Consider the following 11,675-nt stretch of genomic DNA (forward strand, 5'->3'; position numbering starts at 1 on the left):
GTGAGGTCATCAACGAGAAAAGTACAGCAGGCATATGGAGTAAATTGGAGTCTTTATACATGACCAAAAGTCTTGCAAACAAACTCCGGTTAAAGGAGCGACTCTTTACACTCCGAATGTCTGAAGGTACTCCCATCCAATCTCACCTTGATGAATTTAATTCCATCATAATTGATTTGGAAAATTTGGATGTTAAAATTGATGATGAGGATAAAGTTGTTCTACTTATTGTTTCTCTACCACCCTCGCATCGACAATTCAAAGAAATTATGTTATACGGTAATTATCTTACCTTAAGCTTTGATGATGTTAAGACTAATTTACTAGCCAGAGAAAAATTTGATACTCAAATTCATTCTGAAAGTTCTGGTGAAGGATTAGTAGTTAGAGGGAGAAACCAAGAGAAATGTAAGAACAATAAGTATAAATCTAGGTCAAAATCTAGAGGCAAGAACTCCAAATATTGTCGTTATTGCAAGAAAAAGGGACACGAGATCTCTGACTGTTGTAAATTGAAAAATAAGCAAGATAGAGAAGATAAGGGAAATGGTAAACAACCAGAAAAATTTGCCGAAGCTAGTATTGTTGAAACTGAATCTGATGGGGATTGTTTTGTAGCTTCCAACACTGAACAAAGGTCTAAAAATGAATGGATTCTTGATTCTGGTTGTACTTTTCACATGTCTCACAATAGAGATTGGTTTACCACATATGAACCAGTTTATAATGGTCTTGTTTTAATGGGAAACAATGCTCAATGCAAAGTTGTTGGTGAAGGAACAATCAAAATCAAGACACATGATGGAATTGTTAGAACTTTAACAGGTGTCAGATATGTCCCTGAGTTGAAACGGAATCTCATTTCCTTAGGCACCCTTGAATCTCATGGGTGTAGATACTCAGCTGAAGGTGGAGTTTTAAAAGTGTCTAAAGGAGCTCTTGTGTTACTAAAGGCAATTCGATGTGATAGTTTGTATGTGCTGCAGGGTTCAACTGTTACAGGTTCTGCAGCTGTTGCCTCACCCAACAAAGATAACACCAAGTTGTGGCATATGAGATTAGGCCACATGAGTGAGAAGGGAATTCTAATCCTCAAGAAGAAGGGTCACCTTGGTAACCACTGTACTGGAAAGGTTGATTTCTGTGAACATTGCATTTTTGGTAAGCAGAAAAAGGTTAGTTTTTCTAAAGCCATACACAGAACCAAAGGTACCTTGGATTACATTCACTCGGATCTTTGGGGTCCGTCAAAAGTTCCCTCCAAAGGTAAATGTCGTTATATGATGACAATTATTGATGACTTCTCACGAAAACTGTGGGTGTATTTTCTTAAACATAAGAATGAAGCATTTTCCACTTTTAAAGAGTGGAAATTATTGATTGAGAATCAGACTGGCAAGAAGATAAAGAGGTTAAGGACAGACAATGGCCTTGAGTTCTGTTCGAATGAATTCAATGATTTCTGCAAGAAGAAAGGCATTTTCAGACACTTCACCATCCCAAGTACTCCACAATAGAACGGGGTTGCAGAAAGAATGAATAGAACTATCCTGGAGAGAGTTCGTTGCATGTTCTCTCATTCTGGTTTGAGCAAATCTTTTTGGGCTGAAGCGGCTTCAACGGCATGTTATCTGATAAACCGCTCTCCTAACAGATCAATTGATTGCAACATTCCAGAAGAAGTTTGGTCAGGTAACCTTGTTGATTATTGTAATCTTAAAATATTTGGTTGCCCTGCTTATTCTCATGTAAACAAGGGAAAATTAGAACCTCGTGCTAAGAAGTGCATTTTCTTGGGTTATGGCTCAGGGGTTAAAGGCTATCGTTTATATGACCCAGAATCTCATAAAGTAATTCATAGTCGAAATGTGACCTTTAATGAAAATGCTATGCTCTCTTCTGCAAAAGATACTGTCATTTCCTCAATTGATACAGGTGACCAGGAAGATGCTCGAGAGAAGGTGGAGTTTGAGATTAAAACACTCGCTCATGAGGAAGACGTTCCCAATTCCTCCAGTACTCAAGGTGATCAAGTCACTGTTACTGATGGTACAAATGAACATTTGAGTCCACATGAGCAATGTCCACCTAAACGACGAGGATTACCACAGCCGTGGTCTATGGCTCAAGAACTTCCACAATAGAGACCAAGAAAACCGACTCAAAGATTAATTGCAGAATCTGCCAACATTGCTTATGCTTTAACTATTGCACAAGAGATGGGTGAAGAAGGTGAACCCAAGAATTACTCTGAAGCTATCTCTGGTGACGACTCAACAAAGTGGATTGCTGTTATGCAAGAAGAAGTTGAGAGTCTTCTCAAAAACGAAACATGGGAATTGGTGAAGTTACCAGAAGGAAAACGAGTCATTAGTTGCAAGTGGATCTTTAAGAGAAAAGAAGGGATCCCTGGTGTTGAGAGTACAAGGAATAAAGCAAGATTTGTTGTAAGAGGTTTTGATCAAGAGAAAGGTATTGACTTTAATGAAGTTTTTTCTCCTGTTGTTCGTCATACTTCAATACGTATATTACTTGCTTTAGTTGCCTTGTATGATTTGGAGCTGGAACAGTTAGATGTGAAAACTGCTTTTCTTCATGGTAATCTTGAGGAAGAGATTTACATCCAGCAGCCTGAGGGCTTCGTTGTTCCTGGAAAGGAGGACCATGTATGTCGTTTGAAGAAATCTCTATACGACTTGAAGCAATCACCAAGACAATGGTATAAGAGGTTTGGTTCTTTTATGGTTGGACATGGATACTCCAGAAGTAGCTATGATAATTGTGTTTATTTTCAAAAGACATTTGATGGGTCATTTATATACTTGTTGTTATATGTTGATGACATGTTGATTGCTGCAAGAGATAAATCTTTAGTTAACAAGTTAAAGGCCCAACTTAGCAGTGAATTTGATATGAAGGACTTAGGTCCTGCCAATAAAATTTTGGGAATGGAGATCAACAGAGATCGTCAAGCTGGAAAACTTTTTTTATCACAAAAGAAGTATGTTCTTAAGATGCTTGACAAATTTGGAATGCGAGACTGCAAAGCTGTTAATACTCCAATTGCCGCCCACTACAAGTTGTCATCAGATCAGTGTCCAAAATCAGACGAGGACAAAAGACGCATGTCACATGTCCCGTATTCAAATGCAATTGGAAGTCTCATGTATGCTATGGTATGTACTAGACCTGATTTAGCTTATGCTGTTAGCATTGTTAGCAGGTTCATGCATAATCCAGGCAAGGCACACTGGGAAGCCGTTAAATGGATACTTCGTTATCTGAAAGGTTCTCCAGATCTTGGGTTGGTATTTGATCAACATAGAGCCGATCCCGGAGGAGCAGTTGGCTATGTTGATGTTGACTATGGTGGTGATTTAGATCGGAGAAGGTCACTTTCAGCTTACATCTTTACCCTATGTGGGTCTGCTATCAGTTGGTATTCTTCACTTCAAGCAATTGCGGTTTTGTCCACCACTGAAGCAGAATATATTGATGCTACAGAAGGTATGAAAGAGGCTATATGGCTTCGAGGCTTGGTAAGTGAACTTGGTCTTCAACAAGATGTTCTTGTTATATTTTGTGATAGTCAGAGTGTTGTCCACTTAACCAGGAATAGTAAGTATCACTCAAGGACCAAGCACATTGAAATTAAACACCATTTTATCTGAGACATTGTTGATACAGGAGATATAATTGTTGAAAAAATTCATACGACCGAAAATCCTGCAGACATGTTGACCAAGCCACTTCCATCGGCTAAGTTCGATCATTGCCTGAACTTAGCTGGTATTATCCATACTTAATCAAGGCTTCATGGCGAGAGAGTGTTCAAGTCAAAGGCAAGTCAAGGTGGAGATTTGTGGGTTTATGACTCACCTTTCCGTTTTCTTGTCATAATTGGGAGGTTAATTGTTGCAATCAATTGCAATCGATGGGAGATTAATTGCCGCAATCAATTGCAATCAATGGGAGATTAATTGCCACAATCAATTGTCATCAATGGGAGGTTAATTACCATTAATTGTATTTATTATTGTTGTCTCCTAGAACCACTATATATACTGGCTTCCTTCAAGCAATGTAATAACACTACAAAACAAGCAACACACACTTTGCTTCCTCTCTCTTTTCATATACTCTCTATTTCTGTTCTTGGGTGTAAGTGTTTAACCCATATAGAGAGGATTTGTTTTAGGGCTATTTATCTATTAGTCTGAGAGGAATTCATTTTACTCCCAGTATCATTATAGTGAAAGTTTTGACTCTCTCGCCGGTGGTTTTTTACCTCTATTTAAAGGGGTTTTCCACCTAAAAATTCTGGTATCATTCTCACTTTACTTGTTACTTTAATTTATCATAATCTTTGGTTGAAATTATCACGCTTCCGCACACGATATCCCTACAGTTAATTTACACAATCAAATATAATCAAATATCATGTACTTTATTTTACATGACAAGGTAATATGATCATAAATTACTTGTTGAAGTCACTACATCGAGTAGTGATAACTTGTAACTTCATATGATTTTCACTCATATCTATTAGTGTCTTTTGTATATTAAGGTAATGGAAACTTTCACATTCAAAATTGTGTCTTAATTTAAAAGTCATTATCCTTCTTTCAACTTTCAAGTATGATTCTCTTGAATGTATTTCTAATCTTACAATTCTTTTAAGCATATTTGTACAATGTTATATAACATTGTTTTTGATCCTTGTCTTAGGCTAAACATCTTTGAAGTTATATAACTTTGAATACGATTTCTTTAATATATCTCAAATAATTTTGTTTGAAAATTTTGTTACAAAGCTTTGTTGGATTTGAAAATATTCAAAAAAAATTATACAACCTTGTGGGATATTTTTTTAGTTTAATTTAAATTCAACTTAAATATTAATCTCTTAAACTTTGTAATTTTCAAACTTTTTTTCAACAATCTGTTTTCATGTATCATTTTCACATTGTCATTGAGTTCAACAATATTCAAATTTTACTTCAAATATTATAATTGTAACAAATTTTTGAAGATATGATAATTTAAATTATTATATTAATTATTTATTAAACATTTAACATATATTTAAATATAATTATTTATTCACGTAATTATGATTCATTGATTTTTTTATATTAACCTTTAAGTTTAGGAATTGATATATTTCAAATCTTAGATCAATTAGATTCGAGCCAATGTCATATTAAATTTTAGTAACATCTCATTAAATCAGTATTAGATTCAATCCAATGTCAGGTATAAACTTTTAGTAACATTATTTTTTGTCTGAATATTACGTCATATCATGAGAGATTTTAAGCAAATAAACCATAAACAAGTAATTTAAATGCACATAGTCAATATGGACTATCAAGGATATTGAGTAAGTGGAGACAAATTATAAAAACAAAAATCCGTGAGTTCAAATATAAAGGTAAAGAAGAAAATATATTAGTAATTTAAAAAAAAGTACTTTATTTATTTTTTTAAATTTGAAGGGGTGTACACTGCACTTGCACAGCCTCACCCACCAGCATAATTTATTCAACCTAACTTCTCTACATGCTCAAGATTCATCTTCGAAATTAAAATTTCAACTTGGTGTATAAAAAATTCACAACAATGCTTTCATTTTGTAAAAAATGATTTGACATATGAATTATTATTAGAAATCCCATATACACAAACACATTTCATAATATATAATTATACAAATTTCAATTTTTTAAAGTTAAATTATTCCTACAATTTAATTTTTAATATTTTATTATAGTCATTTAAAATATATTTAAGTAAAAAATAATTTGTTTATTTAGCTTCATTCGTTATCGAACTGCTATTAAACTATTTATTAATATAAAATAAATTGATTTTATAAAATTAAGTTAAACTTAAAATTTATTTGTTAATATTTTTTTTATAAAAGTTTTTATTTTAGGTTTTAATAATTATATTTAAAAAAAATATAAATAAGAAGTTAAAATAAGAAATATTATGTGAAAATGTTTCTTATAAGATATACATGATTTTGCATTTATATATATATTTTTTAAGAGAAATAAAAGGCATGAAAGATGCATGAATGTAAAGTGAAGATGATTCATATATTTATAAAGCTTAGATATAGGTTGGACATCTCCATTGGGCACTGCCCTCTTATTATTATTATTATTGAATTCAGAAATGTGAAGAAGAAGAAAAATTAAGATATTGGAATGAACAGTTTATAAGATAAAATAAATTGATTGAATATTCAAATAGCATGCCTTCATAGTTCACAATAAGAGAATCTTGTTCATAATTGGCAGACACCTTTCTTCCCCAATGTAGCTTACGTTTAGATAATGTTTCATACTTTTATTCGATTCCATTTTTTATTCCTTTTATAACATTTTTGTTTCTTTCTTTCATAAAAGGTCAGATCGAGTAGTTGGGGGCCTTGTCGCTGTTTACAATAAAAATTTACACAAAATCTCTACACAAATAAAATAATATAAAAATTTATGCATATAAAATTATTTCTTCACTAATATATATATATATTTATATATTTATTTATTTCTTTTAGTGAAGAAATAATTTTATATGCATAAATCTTCAGATAAATAAAATAATTCTAAATAACTATATATAAACATGTCATCATTACGATACTGCATTATTTATCAGTACTATTTATTCTCAAATTCTTATCCTATTAAGTTACGTATCATACATAAACTTCTGCCTTCTATGTATAATTATTTTCATATATTTTTTTATAAATTTTAAGATATTGTAATTTTTTATTATAATTTAAATACACTTAAACCTTCTGAACCATCATTTGTTTCCCGAATCTATTTAAGTAGAAAATCAATAAATCAACAAAAAGAATTTATTAAAAACTATTACAACTAAATTTAAAAAAATTGTGATATAGCTTTTATTATTGAAATTTGATGGTACCATATGTAGCCTTTTAGCTTTTCTGCATGATACTGAAATTAATAACAAAATAAAAAAAAAACATAAAATAATGTAAAATGAAGAAATTGATATATATATAAATTTACAAACCCTCGTTTTTATGACAAAATATGGGAATTATTTTGAAGATAATTGAGTGGTTAGATTTTATCTTTTATATAGTTAATAATTTATTTAAATAGAATTAATTTTTAATCTCGTTATTAAACTTAAAGATTATAAGTTTTTTTTTTAGATTTAATATAAAGCACAATTTAGGTTTATTATCATAAGACACATATTAATTGTATTAAATTCTTAACCATCTCAATGTCCAAATTAAATTTTGGAGTTTAGAGATTAAAAATATTAAACGAAAATTGAAAACACAAATAAAGATGAAAAAAATCAAAAAGGAGTTAGGTAAATTAAGAGACGGAACAAATCTTCGTATCATAGTCTTTTCTAAAAATTTAGATCTAAAATTAAATAATTAATTAACTTAATTAATCAATTCAAACAGTTATATGAATCAAATTAAAGTATCATTAAACTTAACATGTATCTAACAAATTAAATTATCATTAAACCTAACATATAGTTAGTTATCATCTAAGATTCAATTTATTCCTAATTTAGTTTTTAAAATCAGACATGTAATTTACAAATATATGAGAGAGAAAAAAATGAAAAGTCAATTTTAGAAACTTAAGAGAAAAGAAAAAAAAAAGATGAGGAGATATTTTCTAAAACTATTGTATAACTAAACCTATGATTTTTGTCTACATATTTAGAGCACATTTAGGTTAATTAAAAATTACAAGTTATAAGAATATAACCTATTTTATTAAAAAATAATATTTTTAAACAAAAGATGATAACAAAAGTAGTTAAAAATTTATATTTTTATAATGACATGGATAATGAACTAAATCTATGCAGAATTTTATAAGATTAAAATAAACAATTTAGGCATGTGAATGTTCTAAATTGTTTAAGCCAATATGTTATAGGGTTTACAAGATTAAAATAAATAACTTAGATATGTGAATGCTAAATTTAAGTTTTTTAAATAAAAGAAAGTCAATATTGTTTGATATCCATTTTTAATGTATTGGTATAATTTCGTTTTAAAACAATTAGATATCCAAAATAATTAAAAGGATAAATATATTTTGATTGAAATTTTTGAATCAACTGTAATCTCTCCCCTCTCTCTCTCTCTCTCTCTCTATATATATATATATATATATATATATATATATATATATAATATAATATAATTTTTACTATAATTTGTTTAAATCTCACTACAAGAAAATCAATAAATAGAAACCAAATTGTATAAACCAAAATAATTAGTTACAATAGTAACTAAATTAGAGACCATTTTAGAAACTAAAAAGAAATTTGGTTTCTAAATTAGTTTCTATTATTTTCTATTATTGTTAAATAGTTTCTAAATTGGTATCAACCAAGGTTTTTGTTACCAAATTTAGAAACTAAATAATTGGTAGTTAAAACCTTAGTTGCTTAGATACCAATTTAGAAACTATTTAACAATAATAGAAAATAATATAAACTAATTTAAAAACCAATTTTTTTTGTTAGTTTTTAAAATGGTCTCTAATTTAGTTTTTATTGTAACTAATTATTGTAGTGTCCCAAAAGTCGTATTTTATTTAGATATTTAAAAGTAAAATAAATTAATCAATCACGTTTTTGGAGTAACAAAAACAAATTTACCTAAATCATCAGTTCTATGAAATTAACGTTTGTGATCAGTGTAAGTCTTTATATTTAGAAATTGGTTTAGAGAATTATAACCCATTTTTTTTATATAATAACAATAATAAAAAAAATCGATTTAATAATAATGAATTTGTTTCTTGAAATGCTTCAAAATATATAATATTAACTTACATGGTTTTTACTCTATATATTATTCAATGATGTTCGCATTTATTTTATATCCTCTAGTTCATATTAAAACATAAAATATATCAAAAAATACTTAAAAATATGCTAAAATTTAAAACTAAACAATATCGGCAAACACATATTTTTGTTGGAGATCCCACATCGACTAGAGATTAGAGTCTTTCATTGTATATAAGTGGGTGCAGACCTCACCTTATCGAGCCGGTTTTATGGGGTTGAGTTAGGCTTAAAGTCCACTTTGTAATATGGTATCAGAGCCATTTAAAGCCTATCCTAGCGAATGTTTGTTGGGCTTATCGTGCCACCCGCTATCGGTGTGAGGGGGATCAGTCCCACATCGACTAGAGTTTAGAGTCTTTCATTGTATATAAGTGGGTGAAGACCTCACCTTATCGAGTCGGTTTTATGGGGTTGAGTTAGGCTTAAAGTCCACTTTGTAATAATTTTGTTTAAATATTCCTCATTTAAATTTTTATAACATAAAAATAATAACCATTCTTTCTATACAACTAATTTAATTAATTTTTTCATAAAAAAAAATATGGAAAAAATAGTGTTGTTTGTTTTAAAATGATAAAATTATTTTTTTAACTTATACTATTTTCATTAATTCAATTAGAAATAATCATCTTAAAATAAGGAGTGTTAGCACTTTTTCATATAATTAATTCATAAACTCAACTAAAGTTACAAAGTCAATTTTGTAATGAGTTTTTTCAATTATACAATTATGATAACTTCACTACTTTTCTTTTCATTTAGTTTTGATTGTCTCACTCTTGACTTAGGTTATGGCATGTTATATATTTTATATATATATATATATATTATTGTTTAGAATTAATCTTCCATAAAACTCTTCCAGAACCAGTGATTTCTCCAAACTTTCTCTGTCATCTCTTCAATGGGTATATTCTTGGTCTCTGGAACTAGAAAGATTGTGAACAATGACATGACAAGCACCCAAGCGGAGAAGAAGAAGAAGATGCCAAACTTGAAGTGGCACATCATGGACAGAAAACCTTGTGCAATAATGAATGTGAAGAGCATATTCATAAACACTGTCACACTTTGTCCTGCTGATCTAGCCTCTAGTGGGAAGGTTTCACTAGGAATGAGCCATCCAAGTGGACCCCAAGACCATGCAAAAGATGACACAAATGTGCACACCATCACCACCACCAACACCGCAAACCCTGTGTTCAAGCTCTCTGAGTGATCTTGGACCTTCATCCCTAGCACCATGCCAATCACCACCTGAGAGACAAACATTTGGACACATGCTTCCAACAACAATATCCTCCGACCAACTTTATCCACAAAGTACACAGACACTAAGGTCGACAACACATTCACGGCTCCTGTGATCACAGCTGAGTATAGGGAAGCCTCACTTTTAAAGCCCAAGGTTCTGAACAACACTGGAGCGTAGAACATGATCGCATTGATGCCGGTGAATTGTTGGAAGATCTGTACACAAGAAATTTTTAAAATGCAAAGAAGGTCACAAAGTATTAGATAAGAAAGCAAATGAAATTATGAAAGTAGCCTAAGACTATTGTGTATAAATTATTTTCAACATATAAACATCTAAGTTTGGTAAGACCTGCAACATAACGGCCATGATCAGTGGAGGACGGTTGTGGCGCTTGATGAGGTTCTTAAAGGGATTCTTGACCATTTTAGCCGTTTTACTGGCTTTGAGGATCTCCTGAAACTCTGGCTCAACATTTTCCACACCACGAATCTTCTTCAGCACAATCTTCCCTTCATCCTCCAAACCCCTCTCAATAAGACTGTTAGGAGTGTCATGCACCAATAGGGACCCCAATGTTAGCATCAGTGCTGGAACCCCTGCCAATGCCAACGATATCCTCCAACCATACCCGCCTTTAATCCTACATTTCCCAGTTAAATACATTATAATCAATCAAAATAAACAAATAATGTTGCGTAAACTTTGTGCCTTCAAATTCATATCAGTAATAAGGATCATTGAAGTTACTGTGCTGTAAAGTAGTTGACAATATTTGCTATGAGAATCCCAATGGTGATATTAAGCTGGAACAAGATGTTCAGTGCTCCACGGATTCTTGTGGGTGCAATCTCAGAAAGAAACACGGGCACTGCCTATTGTGAAAACCCAAAATTAGTCAAGAATCAACAACATTATTATTACTAATCCAAAACAAATGCATTTCATGGAACCGTTGAGGAATTCATATAAGGACCTGGTTGGCGAAACCAACACCACAACCGAGCAATAGTCTCCCCAATATTAGCAGCGACAAACTATTCACTACAGAGTTTAAGACAGTTCCAACAATAAAGAAAATCCCTGCAATCAACATAGTGTGTTTGCGGCCTAGCTTTCTGGTGACACTGGAAGCAAACATGGTGGCTACCAATGCTGCAAGGTAGAGAGAGGATGTGAACAATTGAAGAGTTTGATTGTCATATTTGCAGTAGTTACTGTCCACTCCATGCTCTTGTATCTTTTTGTATACATCTGGAAAAAAATGTTGTAGAAAGCTAGGCATTGATGTTACACCACCTGCATTCACATGCATTTCACAAAACATTAAGTAATAAAATAGCTTGAAATCAAAACTGCAACAATGACTAACCAACCTCCATATATCACACGTACCTGAAATTCCAATGTCATAACCAAACATAAGACCACCAGTGGCAGCCATAATGCATGATATTATGACAGTATATGTGATCTTTGCCTCAAAGTTGACATCCCCTGAAGTTGATGCAAATCCTCCCCCTGCCAT

General features: G+C 31.2%; 1 protein-coding gene across 1 annotated transcript; it reads right to left on the bottom strand.

Moving 5' to 3' along the window:
* Nucleotides 1-9,732: 9,732 nt before the first annotated feature.
* On the bottom strand, nt 9,733-11,675 carry LOC137828272 (sugar transport protein 13-like). Its single transcript, XM_068634762.1, has 5 exons — nt 11,543-11,675; nt 11,124-11,446; nt 10,898-11,022; nt 10,499-10,790; nt 9,733-10,362 (listed from the first exon to the last, which is right to left on the bottom strand). The coding sequence occupies exons 1-5, from the start codon at nt 11,673-11,675 to the stop codon at nt 9,733-9,735; spliced, it is 1,503 nt and encodes a 500-aa protein (XP_068490863.1).

This window comes from Phaseolus vulgaris, chromosome 7 (assembly GCF_000499845.2).
Source record: "Phaseolus vulgaris cultivar G19833 chromosome 7, P. vulgaris v2.0, whole genome shotgun sequence".
NCBI lineage: Eukaryota > Viridiplantae > Streptophyta > Magnoliopsida > Fabales > Fabaceae > Phaseolus > Phaseolus vulgaris.

What these genes read in the sequence shown, in the direction of transcription:
- LOC137828272 (XM_068634762.1), bottom strand. Translation starts at nt 11,675, where the DNA reads ATGGCAGGGGGAGGATTTGCATCAACTTCAGGGGATGTCAACTTTGAG. An exon ending in TTATGACATTGGAATTTCAG is followed by an intron (nt 11,447 to 11,542) that starts GTACGTGTGATA and finishes ATGTGAATGCAG; the next exon opens with GTGGTGTAACATCAATGCCT. An exon ending in GTGTTGGTTTCGCCAACCAG is followed by an intron (nt 11,023 to 11,123) that starts GTCCTTATATGA and finishes TTTTCACAATAG; the next exon opens with GCAGTGCCCGTGTTTCTTTC.